This window comes from Notechis scutatus, chromosome 13, assembly GCF_049901735.1.
Source record: "Notechis scutatus isolate UNSWTSFEM ecotype Mainland chromosome 13, rNotScu1.2, whole genome shotgun sequence".
Lineage (NCBI taxonomy): Eukaryota > Metazoa > Chordata > Lepidosauria > Squamata > Elapidae > Notechis > Notechis scutatus.
The window spans coordinates 11242509-11266994 of NC_142021.1; the positions used below are offsets into that span (position 1 = coordinate 11242509).

At 43.9% G+C, this 24486-nt stretch overlaps 1 protein-coding gene across 1 annotated transcript in view; it reads left to right on the forward strand.

Annotated features, from left to right (window-relative positions):
• Positions 1 to 403: 403 nt before the first annotated feature.
• Positions 404 to 24486, forward strand: part of DHX37 (DEAH-box helicase 37) — a 36125-nt gene continuing 12042 nt past the window's right edge. The window contains exons 1-17 of the mRNA XM_026690063.2: positions 404 to 564; positions 1977 to 2146; positions 2275 to 2387; positions 3088 to 3430; positions 5265 to 5413; positions 7034 to 7126; positions 7871 to 7967; positions 9642 to 9755; positions 11621 to 11722; positions 13790 to 13904; positions 15873 to 15968; positions 17134 to 17213; positions 17641 to 17788; positions 18603 to 18679; positions 20353 to 20585; positions 23420 to 23531; positions 24379 to 24485. Of these exons, the coding sequence (XP_026545848.2) occupies positions 462 to 564; positions 1977 to 2146; positions 2275 to 2387; positions 3088 to 3430; positions 5265 to 5413; positions 7034 to 7126; positions 7871 to 7967; positions 9642 to 9755; positions 11621 to 11722; positions 13790 to 13904; positions 15873 to 15968; positions 17134 to 17213; positions 17641 to 17788; positions 18603 to 18679; positions 20353 to 20585; positions 23420 to 23531; positions 24379 to 24485 (2252 nt within the window). The 5' untranslated portion in view covers positions 404 to 461. The remainder of the gene's footprint in view (positions 565 to 1976; positions 2147 to 2274; positions 2388 to 3087; positions 3431 to 5264; positions 5414 to 7033; positions 7127 to 7870; positions 7968 to 9641; positions 9756 to 11620; positions 11723 to 13789; positions 13905 to 15872; positions 15969 to 17133; positions 17214 to 17640; positions 17789 to 18602; positions 18680 to 20352; positions 20586 to 23419; positions 23532 to 24378; position 24486) is intronic.

Sequence of the window (24486 nt, forward strand, 5' to 3'; positions counted from 1 at the left end):
GAAAAAAGACGTTACTTCCAAGGTGTTTTTTTTAATCATTAATCATTTTAATTTTTAATAATTTCAATAACAATAGTGTTAATAAAATTATTAAAAATTAAAATTAATAAAATTGGATTGTATTACTATTTATTACTAATATTAATATTTTAATAATAAAATTAAGTTTATTAAAATTAATAGATTTTAATAATTAATCTTAACTAAAGCAAACCACAGCCTCAGCCTCTGGGGTTATCAGCATCGTCCCGTTCCGCCATGACTGGATTCCCCCGCCGCGTTTTGCTTCCCACCCACTGGGGAAGCTGCAAGCTCCTCTTTTTTAGTACCATAGAGTCGGAGCCCTGGGATGGGACGGGGCCGGACGAGTTCTCGCGAGACGAGACGCGGCAGAAGGCGGAAGTGTTTGCTTCCCGGGGAGGTCCACGTGGGTTGGAGTGGCTCCGTTGACGCGCACCTCGATGGGGAAGGCGCAAAAGAGGCGCAACTGGCGGGCGCGGCTGCCAGGATCGCCCAGGAGGGGGGGTCCCGCTCCCCAGGAGCCCGTGCAGCTGGAACTGGGAGGTGAATTATTATTATTATTCTATTTTTAAACCCGCCTTTTTGATACAGCCCGCCTCCTGTTTCCCTTATAACAACAACCTTGCGAGGTAGGCTGGTTTGGAGAGGGAGGAGCAGGCCCAAAAGTTCCAAATAAAGTGACATCTGTCAGAAATGGTGGAAGGTCTCCTGCTTGGGGGAGGGAGGGGGTTGGTCTTTAGAGCATTTTTGTCCACCTATCGAGCCCTTCCCGAAGAGCTAAAATAGGCCAATGTGGCTGATTGGTGGTATTTTTGATTTATTTATTTATTTATTTATTTGCCAAAAGCTTACAATACAACAGAAACGAGAATAAACGTAAGTTTTAAATACGAGAAATAGGAACTAATAATTGGGGACAATAGGACAGGGACGGTAGGCACGATTGGGCGCTTATGCATGCACCTTACAGAGCCCTTGGGAATGGGGTGAGGTCAATAGAGGTTAGTTTGAGGGTAAAGGAGTGGGGTTTGAGCAGGTGACAACAGAGTCAGGTAGTGAGTTCCAGACATTGACCACTCTGTTGCTGAAATCGTACTTCCTGCAATCAAGTTTGGAGTGGTTTACATTTAGTTTATATCTGTTGTGTGCTCTTGTGTTGTTGTGGTTAAAGCTGAAATATTCATTAACTGGTAAGACGTTGTAACATATGATTTTATGTACTATGCTTAAGTCCAATCTTAGTCGGCGTAGTTCAAGGTTGTCTAAGCCTAGAATCTCAAGTCTGGTGCTGTAGGGTATTCTGTTGCGAACAGAGGAGTGTAGTAGTCTTCTGGTAAAATACTTCTGGACCTGCTCAATGGTGTGTATGTCTGCTATACAGTGTGGATTCCAGACAGCAGAGCTGAATTCAAGTATTGGTCTAGCAAAGGTTTTGAATGCCCTAGTTTGCAAATCAGTATTACCAGAGGAGAAGCTTCATAAAATTAAATTTACAACTCCTAAAGCAATACTGTTGCAGTGAGCTTTGGCGCATAGGTCATTCGATATGAGAACTCCAAGGTCCTTGACAGAGTGAGGGTCATCAACCAGGTCATATCCGCCTAGCTTATATTTAGTATATGGATTTTTTTTTACCGATGTGTAGGACAGAGTATTTGTTGGTAGAGATTTGGAGTTGCCAATTGCTATTAAAGATATCATTGTCATAGGATGTAAGCTATGCCATGTAAAGCAGCCTTTTGCAATTGACTGACGGGGATTTTGTCAATGCCGAATTATGGTCAAGTGATATTCCAACTATTTGGGGATGGCACCCAAGGAACTATTGGTACTATCTTAGCCTTTGAGTTCGCGGGACTTCTTTCAGAGTGAACTTGACATGGAAGTGGCGTAGCAAAGTAGGGTTGCAATTTAACTTGGTGGGGGTCCTCCTTCTCCCCTCCCCCCCCTTCTAGATGAAGCCATTTTGAAAGGAGTGGATGAGAGCAACGCCCTGGTTCTTCCATCCCGAAAAAGCCAGGAGAAACCAGCAACCTGCTTTAAAAGTCCAGGAAAGAAACCCCTGACCAAGAAGCAGAAGAAGAATTTGCAAAAGGTTTTGGAACAGAAAGCCAAGAAAGAAAAGGTGGGCAGATGATTTCAGGGGAAAAAGCCCACGCTTGATTGTGATGCGGGGAGGCAGGAGACTTCACCCACCCCTCCTCCTCCTCGGCTCACGTGGTTTGTTCTGTTGGGTTGGGTTTGAAATTGTAGCGAGCGGAATTGCTGAAAAAGCTGAGCGAAGTCCAGGTGCCTGAAGCCGAAATGAAGCTTCTCTATACCACGTCCAAGCTGGGAACAGGAAAACGGATGTTCCAGGCGAAAAGGTAAGATAAAAGAAGTGGGAGGGGTCCCTGGCGCTCTCTCGGCTTGGTGGTCTTCTTGCAGACGTTTTATGACCCATCTAGGTAACATCATCAGTGCTAGAAGGGAGTGGGGTTTTCAGAGCAGAGAAGGAGAAGAGAGGAGGAAGAGGAGGACTGTAGGGTTCTTGGTGCTCTCTGAGCTTGGTGGGTTTCTTGCAGATGACCCAGATAGGTAACATTATCAGTGCTAGAAGGGAGTGGGGTTTGCAGAGAGGAGGAGGAGGAGGAGGAGGAGGGAGGGAGATGACAACGACTATGGCGTATTTGATATATTCTCTGAGCTTGGCTATTTTCTTGCAGACATTTCATTACTCGACTAAGTAACACAATCAGTGAGATTGTGAGATGTGGGGTTTGCTTTAAGGAAGGGTCAAGTTCATTGGCTCATTTTATTTATGCAACATGGATGTATGTTTCATGGCACCTTTCGGCAGCCGCTTGAGCTTCTAACTCCTTTAGGAGAGGCTGGTGATGTGCAGAAAGGGCAGCCAATCTTTCTAGGCAGCTAACAGATAACGGGAGCCTCCAGAATTGTTAGGGAAAAAAAATACCGGTATTTATCTGACTGGGGGGATTCTGGGAGTGGAATATCCAAGCTGGCAAATCTTCCCTGGTGTCTCTTCGGTGCTTGGGGGATAATGTGGAAGTCTTGGTGTTTCAGGTCAGTCCAGGAAGCAAATGCCAGCTGGTCGAAGAAAATCAAAAGCATTGCGGGTGCCAGTAGGAAAAGAGGCAGACTTGAATTGGAGGAGGAAGAGGTAGAAGAAGAGGAGGAGGAGGAGGAAGAGGAGGAGGAGGAGGATTCTGAGAAGGAAGAACAGGTTGGCAAGGCACTCCCAGAAGCCTCCACCACCACCACCGAAATAGAATCCACAAAGGTCTCCAAATCTCCACCTTCTTTACCCAAAGAACTTGATAAACCTTCTGGGCAAAGAAACACAACCTCTAAGACCACGTCTGAACCTGCAGTATTTGTTCCAGTGGATCGATCCCCCGAGATCCAGGTTAGTTTTGAATCAGGTCCATAGAGAATGTTCTCATGCGTCATTCAAGTTTGCTAGCTAAACCAAAAGCAGTTAAATCATCTGGTCTGGGAAGTGTGAAGCGACATGCAGCTTGCAACGAAAAGAAGGTTCTTAGGGTGGGAATATTAACCACAAGCGGTTTTAAAACTCCAAAATGATGCATGTTGAAATTTTGTTTAGAGTTTGGGCTGCCACAGCGTTTTGTTGTTTCCAGTTTAACAGTAGTATTGAGTTATAAAATGAAATAGACAAAATACGAAAGTAAATAGGAAAACAGTCAGGAGGAAGAAGGGGAAGAGAAGTGAGGAAGGATTAGGAAAAAGAAGCATTGACTTCCGACTCTCTCTGTTGCAGCAAAATAAGGCATTAACATCAAATCCAACTTTTTGGTTTTTTTTCCATAATAATATAAACTAGCCATTTTGTAAGGATCTATCAGTCTAATCGGTAAAACCCCCGATCAAATTTTCATTCTTTTCCAATTCAAGCACAAAGTTCAGAAGGAGTCTCCATGTGGAAACAAAAGTTCTTATGTTTCTTTTCTTTAATCAAAATAGTCAATTTTGCCATTTCAGCCAACTCCATCAACTTCTGCAACCATTCACCCATAGTAGGAATCAAAGTGTCCTTCCAGTTTTGTGCATACCATAGTCAACATATATAGTAGCAAAGTTCCAATTTTTTTTCTCCAAGTCTTTTCCCATTTAGTCCCAAAAGGAAAAATTCTGGTTTCATCTTTATCTTCATTTGATTGCCTATTTGTACCCTATGACTATATTAAGTGTAATAGAATAGAATAGAATAGAATAGAATAGAATAGAATAGAATAGAATAGAATAAAATAAAATAAAATAAAATAATAAAATAAAATAAAATAAAATAAATAATAATAAATAATAAATAAAATAAAATAAAATAAATAAAATAATAAAATAAATAAAATAAAATAAAATAAATAAATAAAATAATAAATAAAATAATAAATAAAATAAAATAATTATTTATTGGCCAAGTGCGATTGGACACACAAGGAATTTCTCTTGGTGCATAAGTTCTCAGTGTACATAAAAGATACATTTGTCAAGAGTCAAGAATCATCAGATACAACACTTAATAATAGTCACAGGGTACAAGAAGCAATCAAATCATACTGGGAAACAGTCAATAAAAATCGTTAGGATACAAGCGACAAAGTTACAATCATACAGTCACAAGTGGGAGGAGAAGGGTGATAAGGAGTGATGACAAGATTAATAGAGTTGTGCAGACTTAGTAAATAGTTGGACAGTGTTGTGGGAATTAGTTGCTTAGCAGAGTGATGGCATTTGGGGAAAAAACTACCTTTGTGTCTAGTTGTTCTGGTGTGCAGTGCTCTATAGCCTCGTTTTGAGGATAGGAGTACCTTATGATTCTTGACGAATGTTTCTTTTATGTACACTGAGAGCACATGCACCAAAGACAAATTCCTTGTGTGTCCAATCATTTTCATTCATTTTCAAAATTTTCTGTATTAAAATATGAATCGTACTCCTTTTTTTTTTTTTGGCTTTATCACATGTCCACCACAGATGATAAAAAGTCCCTTCTTTGCTTTTACACTTCCAACATTTCTTTGACATACCTTTATGCACCTTAGGTAATTTAGGTGGTGTTAAAATACCAGCCATACATCATCTTATAGAAGTTTTCTTTTAGGTTATAATTTTAAACTCTTCGTCCGTCTATTTTCTCCATTGCTCAAGCGTCACATTATAGCCAAAATCCTAACGTATTTTGTTTTTGTAAATATTCTCTTTGTTTTTGTTTGTCAAAGGAAGCCAGGTTGAAACTCCCAATTCTTGGAGAAGAGCAGGTTGTAATGGAAGCTGTGCGGGAGAATCCCATCGTCATCATATGCGGGGAAACAGGTTGCGGGAAAACTACACAAGTGCCTCAGTTCCTCTATGAAGCAGGCTACGCGAGGTATGAATATGGGGGCTTCTAAGGCAGCCCCTTGGACAGGAAGTCCTCAACTTATAACAGTTCATTTAGTGACCGTTCAAAGTTACAAAACTTACAGCGGCACCGGAAACAGTAACTTAGAGTGTCATGCCCCTGTTAGAGTCTGACTCGGAGGAGGAAGCCAAACAAATGACAGGGAGTGAGAGTGTGGCTCCGTTGGCTGTGGAGGAAACTGGAGAAGGTCAAAGTCCAGCTGGGCAGAGCAGGGAAGAGGTAGAACAAGGGAGAGGGAGTTCAGAGGAAGACCCAGGCCCGCTCCTTCTTCATCCTAGGGCACACAGGGAGGAACAGAGGAGAGAGCAACGTGTGTTGCGTGGCTTACGGGGGAGGAAAGGGCCCTGATTCCCTTCATTAGCCACACCTGGGAAGAAAGTTTATAAGAAATGCATGCTGAGTGCGGCAGCTGCTGGGAACAAACGTGAATTTATCTTGTATCATCATGGCTTATCTGTTCCTGGCATCTTCTGAGTTTTGCCGTGCTTTCAAGTTTGAATTTCTTGTTCCTGCCCTGCCAAACTAATTGCTTAAGTTTGGCTTGTTTGGACTTTTAAGTTACAGTTTGTGTTTACCCTGTTTTGGACTTAATTTTCTGCAGTCAAAGGCTGTTCCTGGGAGAGTTTTTCTCCAGCCAGAACCTAACCTCAACATTAGGGGCAAAGTTGGAGATAATAAAGGGACTCTTCTTGATTATTTGACTGTGTTGCCTTTGTGCCACGCCCCTTTGGGTCATCACAAGGACCGTTTTTCACACTTATGACCGTGGCAGCATTCCCCATGGCCATGTGATCAAAATTTGGATGCTTGGCAACTGGTTCATATTTATGACTGTCCCAGGATCATGTGAACCCCTTTTGCGACGTTCTGACAAGCAAAATCAATGGGAAAGCCAGATTCACTCAACAACTGTTTTACTAATTTAACAGCTGCAGTGTTTCACTTAACAACCGGGGCAAGAAAGTTTGTAAAATGGGGCAAAGTTCACTTAACCAATGTCTCACTTTGAAATTTTGGGCTCAGTTGCCATAAATCGGATTACCTGTGTGAGCTTGCTAGAATAAAATCAGAATTAGAAGAGATCTGGAAGGGACCAGCTGGACATTATACCATTTCAGACAAATGGCTATCCAGTCTCTTCTTAGAAATCTCCAGTGATGGAGCGCCCACAATTTCTGGTGGCCAGCTGTTCCACTGGTTAATTGTCCTCCCTGTGAGGAAGTTCCTCCTTAATTCCAGGTTGCTTCTCTCCTTGATTAGTTTCCAACCATCAATTAACAATAGCTCATACATACTTTGGCTTTAAGCCTTCATTTCCGTAAAGCTCTGGTACAAGTAATTATTTTAAACCAGTCTTTTTCGTAAGCTTACCAACTTTAAACAGGCACGGATTTCTTCAGCTCCCAGAATTCCTCAGCCAAACTCTTGGGAGTTGAAGTCCATCCGTGCTGCCTAGTGAAGTCCATCCGTCTGCAAAGTGAAGCCCACTCAGGCGGCTAGGCAATTCTGGGAGTTGAAGTCCACACATCGTAAAGTTGCCATTCTCTTAACTAATTCACTAAAGTCTCACCTCAATTCTGTTTGTAGCACCGGTGGCATCATTGGGATTACAGAACCTCGGCGTGTAGCAGCGATATCTATGTCTCAGCGAGTTGCAGCAGAAATGAATTTATCCCAACAGTAAGGATGGCCTCTTTCCAATCCTGGTTTCAGATATTATTCGGGGTGAGGGCGGGGAATTCTGTTGAAATAGAAACATTGCAAGTTCTGGCATCTAGAATGCAGTGCTGCAGGGCTACTTCTGCTGACTGCTGGCTGCTTGCAGTTCGGCAGTTCAGATCTCACCAGGTTCAAGGTTGACTCAGCCTTTTGTCCTTCTGAGGTCGGTAAAATGAGGACCCAGATTGTTGGGGGCAAGAGGCTGACTGTGTAAACCGCTTAGAGAGGGCTGTAAAACACTGTGAAGCAGTATATAAATACTATTGCTATTGCCCTTCCGTCCTTCCTTCCTTCCTTCCTTCCATCCATCCACCCATCCATCCATGGTGCACAGTGGTTAGATGGTGCACTATTGCAGGCAAATTCTGCCCACTGTCAGCAGTTCGATTCTGACTGGCTCAAGGTTGACTCAGCCTTCCCTCCTTCCGAGGTGGGTAAAATGAGGATCCAAATTGTTGGGGCAAAAGGCTGACTCTGTAAACTGCTGTAAAAGCACTGTGAAACAGTATATAAGTCTAAGTGCTATTGCTGTTGTTATTATTTTGACTAACTCGGTCCAATCAAATGCATTCTCAGTGTTTGGAGGTCATGAGCCTAATGTTCTTTAAGCATTTATTTGCCGTTTCCATTTGCCCTAAATACATCCAGCGAGATGGGTTTAAATGATGTCATCTCAGTTTTGTGTTTTCACATTCTCTGTCCCAGTGTGATTTCCTACCAAATCCGTTATGAGGGGAATGTGACAAAGGAGACGAAAATCAAGTTCATGACAGATGGTGTGCTGTTGAAAGAAATCCAGAAGGTGAGGACTTTTTATAGTTTCCTCTTTTGAAATGTGAGATGGAAATTGATTTTTAGAAGAATGTGCATACATGCAAAACATTTTCTTGCTTTAGCACAACCTTTAACCTTGGCAACTTTTAAGACTTGTGGACTCCCAGAATTCCCCAAGCCAGTTTAAAACTTGTAGACCAACTCCCAGAATTCCCCAAGCCAGTTTAAAACTTGTAGACCAACTCCCAGAATTCCTCAGCCAGGAATTCTGGGAGTTGTCTTAAAATTACCAAGGTTGGAAATCCCTGCTTTAGCCGGTTTGAGAAGGGATTTGGGGAGTCAGATAATCTCTGCTTCCTCCCCAATAATGAAACAAAAGAGCAGGGAAGATTTATTTCTTTTTATTCTTTCTTAAAACGCCTTGACATTTCCAATAGTATTGCAAGTAGTCTTCAACTTACGGCCACCATTGGGGCCAGGATTTCTATTGCTAAGCCAGGGGGGGTTTAAACAAGTCACACCCAATTTTGCATCCTTTTAATTTTTTTAGTATGATTGTTAAACAGATGAGTGCAGTTGTTAATTGAATCATATAGTCATTAAGCAAATCCAGCTTCGCTCATTGACTTGGCTTGTCTCAACATCTTTTTAAGAGTGTGGTGACCAAAACTGGATGCAGTACTCTAGGTGTGATCTTACTAAGGCTTTGTAGAGTGGGATTAGTGCCTCCCTTGATCTTTTTTTTCTTAATATATACTTACTCAATGTTTATGAAATTAAAAACATATATACATTTTACAGCGTTGTTTGAGCAGTAGATACACTTGTACTTTCCTTCTGATAGCGTGTTATACATTGTCATAATAACTGCTTCGTCATTTTAAATTCCATATATGCATACATATAGTTTATTTACATTTATTTACACGTCACCCTTATTTCCCAAAATGTTACCAGGTCATCAGATATAACCTTTTCTTTAGCCAGTCGTAACAGATATCCCATATTTTATAATATTCACTGTCTTGGTTGTCTTTTAACAATTTGGTTAGTCTATCCATCTTGGCACATTCATGTATCTTATTGATTATCATATTTTCTGAAGAAGTCATAGCCAATTTCCAATTTTGAGCAAAACTTATTCTAGCCGCTGTTATGATATGCAAAATCAAGTATTGGTGCTTCTTATTCATATTTGGTTCTAACATGCCCAATAAAAAAAAAATCTGGTTTGAATTTTACTTTCTGTTTTGTTAATTCCTCTATCCATATTCTGTTTTTTTTCCAATATTTTTGTGCATGAGGGCATGTCCACCACATGTGGAAATATGTTCCCTGATTATAATTACATTTCCAACAGTTGGGTGTCACGTTAGGGAACATTTTGGCTACCCTCGGTGGCTGTAAGTGCCAGCAATGAAACATTTTATATAAGTTCTCTTTGTAAGAGACCAACATTGTTAGCCTATAGTTTGTCTGTCTCCCTTGATCTTGATTGTATCTCTCTGTTAATGCAACTTAAGATTGCATTGGCTTTTTGGGCTGCCACCGCACATTGCTGGCTCATTATTAGCTGGTTGTCCACTAGGAACCCAAGGCATCTCTCACAGTTAACTATTGCTATTAGGTCTGATTTTACCCAGTCTATATGTGTACTTTTGGTTTTTATTGCCTAATTCTTTCACGTCTTAATTTTTTTCAGGATTTTTTGTTATCCAAGTACCACGTCATCATTCTGGACGAAGCCCACGAGAGGAGCGTCTATACCGACATCTTAATCGGTCTTTTATCTCGCATCGTGCCTCTTCGAGCTAAGGTAAAGCAGAAAATAGGAGATTCATTCATGCAGTGCAGTGGTCCCCAACCTTTTTTGTACCAGGGACCAGTTTCAAGCACAAACACTTTTTCAAGGACCGGGCGGAGGGGGGAGAATCCGAGTTTGGTGGTTTGCTTGCAGACGTTTCATTACCTGACTAGGTAACATCTGATGTTGTTACCTAGTCGGGTAATGAAACGTCTGCCAGCAAACCACCAAGTTCAGGGAGCGCCTCGGCCCTGCCTCCCTCAGCCCCATCCCTCAGGTGTCTCCCTTCCTCCCTCAGGTGTCTGCCTCGTTCCTCTCTCAGTCGCTCTCTCGCTGCTCCACCAGCCCAGGAAGAAACTGCTTCAAAGAAGCCGGGGGTGGCTTTTCCTGTGCCGCAGCCTCCAAGCGCCCGTTCACCCCCACCCGCCCGCCCGCCGCAGTTCAATCCACAGTGCTCTGTTCTGCCTGCCTGCCTGCCTTCTTCGTTTCGGAGCAGCTTCGGCTGATAAAAAGAGGCGAATAGTTATTATTCTCACCAGAAACGAAGAAGGCAGGCAGGCAGGCAGAACAGAGCACTGTGGATTGAACTGCGCGCGGGCGGGCAGGGTGGGGGTGAACGGGCGCTTCGGAGGTGCTGCGGTGACAGGAAAAGCCACCCCCCCCTCCTCGGCTTCTTTGAAGCAGTTTCTTTCTGGGCTGGTGGAGCAGCGAGAGAGCGACTGAGAGAGGAAACCGAAGCCGCTGAGCCAGAGAGCAGGACAGGCTTTGGTTGCTTCCTCCCTCCTCTTCTTTCATTTGTGTCCTTGATGCCCGATCCCAGCAGCATTCACCGAAGGCGAAGAAAGCCGCCATTTTTTTTATTTTTTTTTATTTGCGGCCCGGTACAGAGTGCTCCACAGCCCGGTACCGGTCCGCGGCCCGGTGGTTGAGGACCCCTGATGCAGTGTATGCAGTGTTTCCACGCTGGGCTCTGTTTAATCAAAAAGAGTCTTACTTCAGAATCCTGTGTCCACTTTTGGTCACCACACTATAAAAAAGATGCTGATACTCTAGAAAAAGTGCAGAGAAGAGCAACCAAGAGGATTAGGGGACTGGAGGCTAAAACATGCAAAGAACAATGCAATCCTAAATGGCATTAACAGAGGATACAATCAAAATCAAGTAAAGTACTCATACCACTCTATGAAGTCTTAGTAAGACCACACCAAGAATACTGCACCCAGTTCTGGTCACCACACTATAAAAAAGACATTGAGCCTCTAGAAAGAATGCAGCGCAACCAGGATGGTGAGGGGACTGGAGACTAAAACATACAACGAACGGTTGCAGGAACTGGGCCTGGCTAGTCTAGGGAAGAGAAGGACCAGGGTTCCAATATAAGGGGCTGCCACAGAGAGGAAGGGGTCAAGCTATTTTCCAAAGCCCCCGAAGGCCAGACAAGGAATAATGGATGGAAACTGACCGAGGAGAGATTCAACCTAGAAACAAGGAAACATTTTCTGACAGTGGGAACAATCAACCAGTGGAACAAAAGTTGCCTTCATAAGTTGTGGGAGCTCCATCACTGGAAGCTTTCAAGGGGAGATTGGACTGCCATCAGTTGGAAAGGGTGTAGGGTCTCCAGCTTAGGTGGGTGGGGGGTCAGATTAGATGACCTACAAGGTCCCTTCCAACTCTGTTGTTCTAAAAAAAATCGCCTACCTTTAAGCAAGATAAAGGCCAGCTAAAACCGTTTGCCAGATTTAAGAGAAAGCCTCTTCTACACAAACACCCTGCCTTCTTCCTCTTGTCCACTCCCCCACCCCCCAAAAAATGTAATCTTTAATTTTTCCAGGAAAACCCAACCGTTGAGCGTTGTGTTTCTCTTTTGTTTTCAGAAAGGGCAGCTGCTGAAACTGATCATCATGTCTGCAACGCTGCGGGTCGAGGATTTCACCGCCAACCAGAAACTCTTTCCTGTTCCTCCTCCGGTTATCCAGGTGAAAAGGGAGTCGGGGAGGGGTTGGAGGGATAGGAAAAATAAATGAGATTTTTTGAACATTTTGCTCGGGCTTCCTTTCCAATCTCTGCTTCAATACAAGCCTCACGAAGCAGACTCCTCGTCCCGAGAAAATCTCTTTTTATTAGGCTAGTGCGAATTCCTCTCATTCACATCCAGCAATGTCCCGGCAAACAGTCTTTCAAGAATGATTTACAACTACAGACCTTATCGGGCTTGGAGAGTTGCCAGGCCGATAGCTTCCAAGTGCAATGCTTGGAAATAGAAGGAAATACTTGGCAAGGATCAGGAACAAATCCTCACCCCAATTAAATGAACTAATTGTCTCCTGCAAGCACCACTCACTCCTCTTTAATCCCTATGGGAGGGGCCATTCAGCGTCCACCTGAGCCTTTACTCCTAAGTTGACCCTTGTTCCTTAACTGTTCCCTTCTTCTGGCAGCTCTGTGCATGTGCACACTGGGAACAGGCTCCAGCTGTTCTTCTTCCCCACTGATCTCCAGTTCTGAAGGCAGCTGATAACTGTTCAGACAGCCCTGGCCCCATCTCTGCCTCTGACGCAGAGTCCTCGTCTGACCCTTCCTCAGCCTCCAGGACTGACCCTTGCTCCTCCCCAAGCTTCTCACTGTCCGAGTCTGCCACCAGCTCCACTGGCCAGCCACAACACTGTCTCGCTCCAAAGCCTTCCCAGTTCTGACTCAGTCTTTAGTTTGGGGAAGATTAAATGAAGTCGAGTTCAACGGCTGAAGATTGTATATTTCTAGGTGTTATGCAGGTAGTCCTCGACATACAACAGTTTGTTTTAGTGACCATTCAAAATCACAATGGCCTGGAGAAAAGAGACTTTACGACCGGTTTTCACAGTGATTACCTTTGTAACTTCCTCCATGGTCATGTGATCGAAATTCCACCGCTTGGCAAATGGTTCATATTTATGACGGTCATGTGATTCCCCTTTTTGCAACCTTCCGAACAAACAAAATCAATGGGGAATCTGGATTCACTTAACAACCGTGGGACTCACTGTTAAGCAGCTGCTGTGACGACCTAGGGAGTGGCACAAAGGCAACACAGTCAGATAATTAATAACAGTCCCTTTATTAGCTCCAACTTTGCCCCCAATGTCCTGATTACCTTTTGGGATGGAGAAAAACTCTCCCAGGAACAGCTTTTAACTATAGAAAATTAAGTCCAAAACATGGTTAACAAAAACTGTAACTTTAAGTCCAATGAAGACAAAATGAGGTAATTAATCCGGCAGGGCAGGAACAAGAATTCCAGGCATGAAGGCACAGCAATAACTCAAGACAGTTGGGAAGACGCCAAGAACACATATAACCAACGTCAACACAAGATCAACTCAAGTTTGTTCCCAGCATATGTTGCATTCAGCATGCATCTCTTTTAAACTCTCATTCCCAGGTGTGCCTAATGAAGGGAATCAGGGCCCTTTCCTCCCCCGTAAGCCATGCAACCCATATTGCACTCTTCTCCATTCCTCCCTGCGTGCCCTAGGACGAAGAGGGGGGTGGGCCTGAGTCTTCCTATGAACTCCCTCTCCCTTGTTCTACTTCTCCCCTGCTCTGCCCAGCCGGACTTTGCCCTTCCCCAGTTTCCTCCACAGCCAATAGAGCCGCACTCCCACTCCCGGTCAGCTGTTCGTCTTCCTCCTCGGATTCAGACTCCGACGGGCGTGAACAACTGCAGTGATTCACTTAACGACGGTGGCGAGAAAAAGCACTAAAATGGGCCGAACCTCGCTTTTAGCTGTTTTGCTTATCCACTGGGCTCTGTTGTGGTCATAAGCCAAGGACTGCCTGTATTATAATTATAGATCGTATTTATGTGAACCGTAAAATAAATGGCAGGCCTTTATTCTGGGAAAAAAACCTGAAGGAACGGGGGCAGTAATTTAATCCAGAACCTTCTGATAATGTCGATTAAATCCCGGTTCAGACCATATTTTTTCGGTGTCTTCTTGCAATTTAGCACTTTTTACTTTTTACTTACTTACTTATTTATTTGCCTGTGGTCTTTTCTGTGTCAGGTGGATGCGAGGCAGTTTCCAGTCACTGTTCATTTCAACAAGAGGACCCCGTTGGAAGATTACCGTGGGGAATGTTTCCGGAAAGTCTGCAAAATTCACCGAATGCTTCCTCCAGGTCAGAGGGCTATTAAAACAAAACAAAACAGTTGCCTGAAGAGATCTTCATCATCTTGTAACCCCCATAATCCCTTGCGGGGTGGAGTCTGGGCAACTGAATGGAGCCAGCAGAACTTTTACTGGCCGGATGCCCTTCCCGTTGCCAGTGCAGAGTTTTGTTCAGCAGAGATATTCTCATCACGCCCAGAGAGGAGAGGAATATCTGCCTCTACCTCGGATCGAACTCCCAGCCTCCTGATTGTGAGGCGAGAGCTCCACCTCTAGGCCACCGCACCACTCAGCGGCCTGAAGAGATACCTCTGCAATTTAATTTTTCCTTTGCAAAGCATTCAAGTAATAGCAGCAGCACATAATTCCCTGATGGAGTTGCAATAAAGTTCCAACTTGAGGGGTCCTTGGTGCTCTCTGAGCTTGGTTATTTTCTTGCAGACGTTTCATTACCCAGCTAGGTAACATCAGTGCTAAATGTAAGGTTTTCGCCTGCTATCACTGATGATGTTGCCTAGTTGGATCTTGAAACGCCTGCAAGAAAACCACCAAGCTCAGAGAGCACCAAGGACCCTATGGTTGCTGCCGCCTCCTCCTCCTCCTCCTCCTCCTCCTCCTCCTCCTCCTCCTCCTCCTCCTCCTCCCCCCTCTTCAAACACCCCACTCCCTTCTAGCACTGATGATGCTACCTAGTTAGGTCATGAAACATCTGCAAGAAAACCGCCAAGCTCAGAGAGCCCCAAGGACTGCTCACTTCAACCCTGAGCTACAAATATTCCCTTTAAAGTTCTGACTACCCATAGATCTCTCTGCTTCTTCCCCAAAGCAGGACCACCCAACTGGATATCTACCCCCATCATCCCCAGCCAGGTGTTTCAGCATTTAAACATTTTGATATTCTGCAAAGGGAAACAGGAGGTTTTCATTTATTTTAATTTTTTTGCAGAGACAGATGTTCTACGCTTCCTTGTTTTTTTCTTTTGAAGACGTTTCGCTTCTCATCCAAGAAGCTTCTTCAGCTCTGACAGGAAAGTGAGGCATGGAAGGGCTCAGGGTCCTCTAAGAGAGGTGAAAGAGTGGAGAAAACCAACTGCCCCAAGACTACAGGTAGTTCTTGATTTACAAATGTTCATTGAGTGGCGGCTCGAAGTCACGACGTCACTGAAAAAAGGGACTTAGCAAGTGTGTTCACACTGATGATTGTAGCAGCGTCCCCCCGGGGGTCAGACCTGAAGAAGCTTCTTGGATGAAAAGTGAAACATCTTCAGAAGAAAAAAAGAAGAAAATCCAGTTGCCTCCTGAAAAAAGCACCTTTGGGACAACCAAGGCCTGGAGAATCTCTGCCGAATTTTTTAGCTATACAATTTGGGATGAACCCCCTTTGAATGGTGTGGAAGTAGGAATGGATTTCCAGAGGAAAAATTGCAGGAACCAGGAGTGACTTCAATGGCTCTGTAAAAGGATGCAAATGACCAGCTGTCTTCAAGGAGTATAAATCCTTCCATTCTCTACCATCAGAGCTGAAGAAGCTTCTTGGAGGAGAAGCAAAACGTCTTCAAAAGAAAAAAAGTCCAATTTGGGACGAACACCCTTTGGATGAAGTGGGAGTAGGAATGGATTTCCAGAGGAAAAATTGCAGGCTACAAAAAAGCAGCAGCCCCATTCAGGTGATCCTGAGGACACAGATAAACCTCCAAGTGGCCTCAATGACCCTCTAAAAAGGATGCAAATGACCAGCTGTCTGCAAGGAATATCAATCCTTCCATGCCCCACCATCCATTCAGAGCTGAAGAAGCTTCTTGGATGAGAAGTGAAATCTCTTCAAATGAAAACAAAAACAAGAAAGTCCAGTTACTTCCTGAAAAAAAAGCACCTTTGGGACAACCATGACTTGGATGACTGAGAATCTCTTTGTGCTCTTTGCAACTTTCTCTCCAATGGTCCAGTTTAAAATGCTGTCCTTCCTTTCCTTTTGCAGGGGGCATTTTGGTGTTCTTAACCGGACAGGCCGAAGTCCATTCCCTTTGTCGGAGGCTAAGGAAGTCCTTCCCGTTTTGCAAAAATGCAACCGCGGGTAAGTTTTGCACTTTTCGAAATTTACCCCTGTTGTCCTCCGATTTAAGGCTTTTCTTCAGGCAGCAACACGGAAAAAGGGCCAACCTTGAGAACACGGCTGTTTCTTTTCTGCTCTGGGAGGGGGCAACCGGGGCCATCCAGAGGTTTTTGGGGGTGTTAACGTGGCCAAGGGATTGTGGGAGGGGTAAATCCAAGCATCAGGAGGACTATTTACAGCTGTGTGAAAAAGTCCTGCATGCTTTCAGGTTTAAGCTGTATTGATATGTTTAATCAACTTTTCACTCATAGAAACCACACAAAATTAGTGCTTTGATACAAATTGAGATGCATATTTTTTATTAATATCGCCAAAGTCTTTTTAAGGTTTTGAGTGAGTTTATGTGCCAAAACAAACACAACTTGAATTTATTTATTTATTTATTTAAATAAATTTTATTAAGTTTCCAAATTTTAAAAACATAAAATAAAACTTTATACATTGTTATCAACATCAAGACATCTTTTGCATGTCCTCACATTTTTCAGTATATGTATTTACTTATTCCTTTACCATTACATCTTACTCTTACTATAAATCAATATCTTTTATCCTTACATCTCAATCTTCTCCATGGTATATTTACATATTCCCTCATTCTTTTCCCAATTGCCATTTTATTTTCTTTTAATTTCTAAACCATTCATCCCAGGCCTCCCAGGTCTTATAATAAATTGAATCTTCTCTGTCTTTTATTTTCATCGTTAGCCTGTCCATCTCTATACAATCTATTATTTTTTTAATCACCATGCCTTCCGGTGGAACCCTTTTTTCCTTCCAGAGTTGTGCGTACGAAATCCTTGCAGCCGTTAATATATATAACATAATATATCTATCTGTTTTATTGCATTTTTGTGTTGTTATATCTGTGCTGAGTGGAAAAATTTGGGAGTTGGTCCACCTCTGCTGGCTGGGGAATTATGGGAGTCGAAATCTGTCCATGTTGGCTGGGAAATCCTGGGAATTGAAGTCCATCCATGTTGCCTGAAGAATTCTAGGTGATGAAGTCCATATTGGATGGGGAATTCTGGGAGTTGAAGTCCATCCATGCCGGCTGGGGAATTCTGAGAGTTCTACTAACATTTTATAGTCCTGATTGAGAAAAGTGTGGCTTTGCTCTTTGTAGGCTTTGAATTTGAAGACGATTCCGTAGAAGCCGTCAGAAAGTTTAAGAAATCCAGGCAGAAAAAGAAACATGCTCTTCAAGTAAGCAATATTTTCCTGCAACTGTCACAAATGACAGGCTTGGTTGCCAAGAGCCCAAATTTTGATCATGTGACCATTTATACACTGCAAAAATTACAGGTGCAAAAACCAGTTGTAAGTCACTTTTTTCAGTGCTGTTGTAACTTTGGTCGTTAAATGGTTATAAGTCAAGGACAACCTATATCTGCTCCTTCTTTAAAAAAAAAAAACCTCCCCCCAAATATTTTGCACATTTATCTCCTCTAAGTACCCTCTATCTACTAAATGATAAGAATCTGATTGATCTTCTTGCTTTAGAATGATTGGATATGTTCCTACTTTCCAAACAGGTTTTAAGATTCTCCCAAATGCCTTCTAAATTTTAAATCTAGAAGGATGTTGAGACTTTGAGGTTGCTAGGGTTTTTTTTTTTCCTCTTTCTTTCTAGTCCCTGCCCAAAATTAATCTGGATAATTATTCCATTCTGCCGATTGACGAAGGGGATGAAGATCGAGAGGCCGCGGAAGACGACGAAGAAGCGAACTCGGCTGGTTCAGATCTTGATCTTGATCTGGGTGAAAATTGCCTGCAAGAAGGTTTGTCCTTTCCGAGCCTTTGAAAGTTGGCTGAGTTTGCAGAAGGCCAAAGAGATTTTTTAATCATGGTTAGCCGATCAAATCACATTAGCCTGAGTAACATTGTATTGATAAGATGAGACGTCATCTGATTCAGCCTCTTTTCCTCCCTATTTTATGGACAGATCTTGCCTTCGTATTAATCAGGGGTCCACAAAATTGGCAACTTTTAAGACTTGTGGACTTCAACATAGCTGGCTGGAGAATTCTGGGAGTTGAAGTCCACAAATCTTAAAGTTGCCAAGTTTGGAGACCTCTGATATTTAACGTAGGAAAACGAAACCTGGCTTATTCAACAAATCACAAATGTTAAGTTAGCACCTTATTATATCACCTCCTCAAAGATGGTCTTTCTTTAAAAGCAGGAGAGCTTTTTTTAAGGTGGAGTATCCCTGTTCTTAGAGTGACTGCTCTGTTAGATTTATGCTCAATAGATCTAAATAAAATCACAAAGAGGCTAATTCTTATGAAGCTGCCAGAAAAAAAAAATACATGCTGCTTTTCTTCTTCCCTTGCCCCTTAGCTCTGATTTTGAAAAACATATTGAAACTTATTTATTTATTTATTGGTTATATTTTTATACTGCCTTATTTCCCAAGAATTCATAGGCTTGAGCAATTAAAACAAAAACACGTAAGGTTAATCATCAAATAGTTAAAAAAAATAGCAGAGGTCTTACTGTGCCTTGAAAATGCAGATTATAGTACTAATAACCTAAAAGGCTAATCTTTTCAGCACTTATATGTATATTTTCCTATTTATAATTTGAATGCAGGTGAAAAACCGGATTCTTCCCACCCACTTTACGTTCTTCCTCTCTACTCTTTGTTGGCTCCTGAAAAGCAAGCCAAGGTAAGACTAAACACCCCTGTAGGAATATTGAGGTACATTCAGAAAAGCTGTGTGTACTTATGAACATTTGTAGACTTAGAATAACTTCATTGTCAGTTTGACCGTACATTAATTGGCAGACATTAAAATGAAATTCCATTGCATACAGCTCTCAGAGGGTCACCACTCTGAATAGAATAGAATAGAATAGAATAACAGAACAGAACAGAATAGAATAGAATTCTTCATTGGCCAAGTGTGATTGGACACACAAGGAATTTGTCTTCAGTGCAGATGCTCTCAGTGTACATAAAAGATACGTTCATCAGGAATCATCAGGTACAACACTTAATAATAGTCATAGGGTACAATAGGCAATCAAATCATACTAGGAAACAGTCAATAAAAGTCGTAAGGATACAAGTGACAAAGTTACAGCCATACAGTCACAAGTGGGAGGGGATGGGTGATAAGGAGTGATGAGAAGATTAACAGTAATAGTAGTGCAGACTTTGTAAATAGTTGGACAGTGTTGAGGGAATTATTTGTTTAGCAGAGTGATGGCGTTTGGGAAAAAATTGTCGTGTCTAGTTATTCTGGTGTGCACGGCTCTATAGTGTCGTTACACCTTATGTAAACATGACAAAATATATAAATACAAAATTATGTTTATACCCACATATATTATATGATACAGAGATACAACACTGTCTAGTTCAGATGTATACATGTTTATGGTGAGAGAAACTAAACTTGTGAGTTTAGCAGACGGGTGGCGGCGTAGGGAACAAAACTTACAGAATCTGGAAGTCCTGCTAGAAATACTCCAAAAACTACTCCCAGAGGGGAGCAACAGAAACAGACCCTAAAGTGGGTATGTGGGGTCTCTAACAATGATTTGAGCTCTAAGCCCATAGCGCTTATAAGCAGTATCCTGAATCAAGAGAAGTGAGCTTCCTAAAATCTTCTCCGCTGTCCTCACCACTCTCTGTAGGGACTTTCTATTGGAGGCACTGCAGCCACCAAACCAAACAGGGATGCAGTTTGTGCAAAACGCTCTCAGTCGTGCCTCTGTTAAAAATTGCAGGGTCCCAAGGTCACGTGTTTTCCTTTTGCGGACCTTCTGACAAGCAAAGGCAAGGGGGAATCCAGACCACATTCCACCCCAGTAATGGAGTTGTCAGGACTCCGACATGCATTCAAATCTTAAGTCTCCAGCTGCATCTCTCAAAGTAAAAAAGATTGATTTATTAGGAGTTTACATGTTGGCGTATCCCAGTTACAGCCGACTCTAAGACACATCATTCATTTCATCCTTGACCCTGGTCTTCCACCCAACCCCTGGATGTATATTCTCCAATGAGACACATCCATAGCCAAGAATCATCAATCATGCTCTCCAATAATAATCTTGCATGCCAGAAGCTTTGGTTGCCAAAGTGATGATCTGAAGCATTTAAGGAATGCACTGCTTTCCCCCACTCCCTTTCTGCTGACAACTAAAAAGACCAAAGAAGTATTTTTTTAGTTGACAGGAGTCTTTACAAATAGGGCATGGGCTGGCGGGAAGCCTGGAGCTCTCCAGTGTGGAGAACATCACTGCAGTTGCTCCTTGTAGGAGTGACTACTTTAGTAGACTTCATTCTCTTGTCTTTGGTGAGATGGTTCTCTGTTGAAACCTGCCCCCTTCTCAGGTTTTCAGGCCGCCTCCACCTGGGACCAGGCTGTGCGTCGTGGCTACCAACGTGGCAGAGACGTCACTCACCATCCCGGGCGTCAGATACGTGGTTGATTGCGGGAAGGTCAAGAAACGGTTCTACGACAAAGTCACCGGCATCTCGTCCTTCAAGGTTATGTGGACGTCACAGGCTTCGGCCAACCAGCGGGCGGGACGAGCTGGCCGTACAGAGCCAGGACACTGTTACAGGTCAGCTAAATGCCCTTTTTGACTATGGACCATGGGGTCTTTGGTGCTGTGTGATCTCAGTTGTGTTCTTGCAGACGTTTCATGACCCAACTAGGTAACATCATCCGTGCTAGAAGGGAGTGGGGTTTGTGGAGGAGGAGACAAAGGAGGAGGAGGAGGACAATGACGGGGTTCTTGGTGGCTTTCTTGCAGATGTTCCATGACCCAACTGGGGAACATCATCTATGCTAGAAGGGTTTGTAGAGTGGAGAAGAAGATGGGGGACAACTATATGGTCCTTGGTGCTCTCTGAGCTGGCTTGTTTCCTTGCAGATGTTTCATGACCCAACGAGGGAACTTCATCAGTGCTAGAACTGAATGGGGTTTGTGGAGTGGAGGAGAAGACAGGAGGAGGAGGAGCGGGGCTGTAGGTTCCTTGGTGGTCTCTGAGCTGGGTGATTTTCTTGCAGACATTTCATGACCCGACTAGATAACATCATCAGAGTTAGGGAGGGAGGAAGGGTTTGCAGAGTGGAGGAGAAGAAGAGGAGGAGTACTGTGGGATCCTGGGTGCTCTCTGAGCTTGGTGGTTTTCTTGTGGACATTTCATGACCCAACTAGGTAACATCATCAGTGCTGAAAGGAAGTGGAGTTTCCCCTTATTTTTATATACTAATGGTTTGCCCTCCCAGTGTGTGTCCTTTATACTAGGCTGTTTTTGTTGCTTCATTGTTGGTCTGGTATTTGTATACAGGTAGTCCTCGATTTACAGCCACAATTGAGTCCCCAAATGTATGCTATTAAGGGAGACCTTTGTTAAGTGAGTTTTGCCCCGTTTTACGACCATAGTTGCCACAGTTGCTAAGTGAATCGCCGCAGTTGATAAGGTAGGAACACGGCTTTCATGAGAATGTGGCTTCCCCCTTGAGTTTGCTTTTCAGAAAGTCGCAAAAGGGGGAAATCACCTGACCTCGGGACACAGCAACGGTCGTAAGTAGGAACCAGTTGGCCAAGTGCCTGAATTTTGGTCACGGGGATGCTACCAGGGTTGTAAGCGTGAAAAACAGTTGTAAGTCACTTTTTTCAGTGCCGCTGTAAGTTTCAATGGTCACGAAATGAACTGTTGTAAGTCAGGATACCTTGTATGATGAGCCGCGGTGGCGCCGTGGTTAAGAGTGCAGGACTACAAGCTATTTCTGCTGGCTGCCTGCAATTTGGCAGTTCGAATCTCACCAGGGTTAAGGTTGGCTCAGCCTTCCCTCCTTCCGAGGTGGGTAAAATGAGGACCCAGATAGTTGGGGGGGGCAGAGGCTGACTCTGTAAACTGCTTAGAGAGGGCTGCGAAGCGCTGTTGCTATTGCTGTTTCTCTTCCTTCTCCCTCCCTCCCTCCCTTCCTTCTTTCCATAGTGTGCAGTGTTAGTCTGCAAATATTGCAGGCTAATTCTGTCCACTGCCAGCAGTTCAATTCTGACTGGCTCAAGGTTGACTCAGCCTTCTGGTAAAATGAGGATCCAGCTTGTTGAGGGGCAAAAGGCTGACTAAACCGCTTAGAGAGGGCTGTGAAGTGGTATGTAAATAAGTCTTAAGTGCTATTGCTATTGCCCTTCCTTCCTTCCTTCCTTCCTTCCTTCCTTCCTTCCTTCCTTCCTTCCTCCCTCCCTCCCTCCCTCCTTCCTTCCTTCCTTCCTTCCCTCCCTCCCTCCCTTAACTCTGCCCACTGCCAGGAGTTCAGTCCTGACTGGCTCAATGTTGACTCAGCCTTCCATCCTTCTAAGGTGGGTAAAATGTTGGGGGCAAGACACTGACTCTGTAAACTGCTTAGAGAGGGCTGTAAAGCATTATGAAGAGGTATATAAGTCTAAGGCAGGGGTCCCCAACCGCCGGTCCGCGGACCGGTACCGGGCCGCGGAACAACCCTTACCGGGCCGCTGGTTGCTGGGCGCCGCCATCTTTTTTTTGGTAAAAAAGCGCTTCTGGTGAGCTTTTCCGGGTAGAAAGCCATTTCTACCCGAAAAAGCTCACCAAGCGCTAGCGCCGCTCATCTTTTATGACGAAACAGCGCTTCGGTGGCGTCACCGGAAGCGCCTTTTCGTCATAAAAAGATGGCGGCGCCCAGTTGACGCCGGTACCGGGCCGCGGCGCCCAGCTGATGTCGGAACCGGGCCGCGGCGTCGAAAAGGTTGGGGATCCCTGGTCTAAGGGATATTGATATTGCTATAAACAGAGGGAAAACCCCACTCCCTTCTAGCACTGATGATATTACCTCATTGGATCATGAAATGTCTGCAAGAAAACCACCCAGCTCAGAGAGCACCAAGGACCCCACAATAATCCTCCTCTTCCTCACCTCCTCCTGATCTCCACTCCCTTCTAGCACTGATGATGTTACCTAGTCGGGTCATGAAACGTCTGCAAAAAAAACCACCCAGCTCAGAGAGCACCAAGGACCTCCCAGTTCAATCCTGAACTACAAATATTCTCTTCTAACAATGCCCAAATTTTCCGGAAAACGTCTTTAATTCCCTAGCTCTGAGGATCAGCCCTTGGTACCCACTGAGTGAAGGTAGCAACTTCCGATTTGGGCAGCTGGCTCCTTGGAAAGGCAGAGCCTTAGTGTGTGCGTGGTGTGTGTTTGTGTGTACATATGGACAATATTTGCCCACACACTTAGGTTTCCTTTTTAAAACCCCTTTCGGTCACCATCCCAGTCCTAAAATCATCTTGGATTTTTTTTTAACACAACAAGGGGATTAGCACGGTTCTTTAAAAACAGATGTTTGTTAGCCACTCGTTGCTGTTGTTGTTTTCCAAGGATTGCTTTGATCTCCGTTGTCCACTTTTGTGTGTGTCCCAGGCTGTATTCTTCAGCTGTGTTCAGCAATTTTGAGCCATTCTCTGCTCCCGAGATCACCTGGCGGCCTGTGGACGATTTAATCCTGCAGATGAAAGCGTTGAACATCGAGAAGGTGGGAGTCCCGTATTTTTAGGCGCTTCCTTGATAGGTGTTCCTCAACTTACAACCGTTCATTCATTTTGAAGTTACAACGTCCCTGGGGGGGCGAGGGAAAGGGGAATTTGTGACTGTCCTCACACTTACAACCATTGCAGCATCCCTGTGGTCATGGGATCAAAACAGGGTAGTTCCTGTTTGCCAGCTTTTCCAGAACTGAAAGCCGATAGGAAAAGCTGGATTTACTTGAGGGGCTTCCAAAAAAAAAACCGAAGCACCAGAAAGGCAGGACAAGAAGCAATGGGTGGAAACTAACCAAGGAGAGAAGCAACCTGGAATTAAGGAGAAACTTCCTAACAGGGAGGGCAGTGAACCAGTGGAACAACTTGCCACCAGAAGTTGTAGATCCTTCATCACTGAAGGAGGTTTTTAAGAAGAAACTGGACAGCCACTTGTTTGAAATGGGATATAAGGGTCTTCTGCTTGGGTCCCTTCCAACTCTGTTCTATTCTGTTCTGATTTGCTTAACAACCATGGCAAAAAAATGGTCATAAAATCAAGGATGGCTCACTTAAACGATTACCTCGCTTAGCGATGTTGATTCCAGTCCCAGTTGTGGTCATAAGGTCAAGGACTACCTGCATTCAGTTTGGTCAATCTCCTTCCTAGCTTTTGTTTGTTCTTTTTTTCATTTTTTTTTTTTTTGGCGGGGGCAGAAAGTTAAATTATTTCTTGTAAGGCTGAGATTGTTCACTAGGAAGCCCCTCTTCCTTCCATCCCCCAAGGTCCTTCCCTCCTACCATCCCAGGACTCCACCGCACGGTATCTCTCCATCTCCTCAGTCGTCTCTTTCCTCTCTGCAGGTAATCAACTTCCCATTTCCTACCCCTCCGTCCTCCGATGCCCTGAAGGCTGCGGAGGAATTGCTGATCGCCCTCGGTGCCTTGAAGCCTCCCGCCACGTCTGGAAGG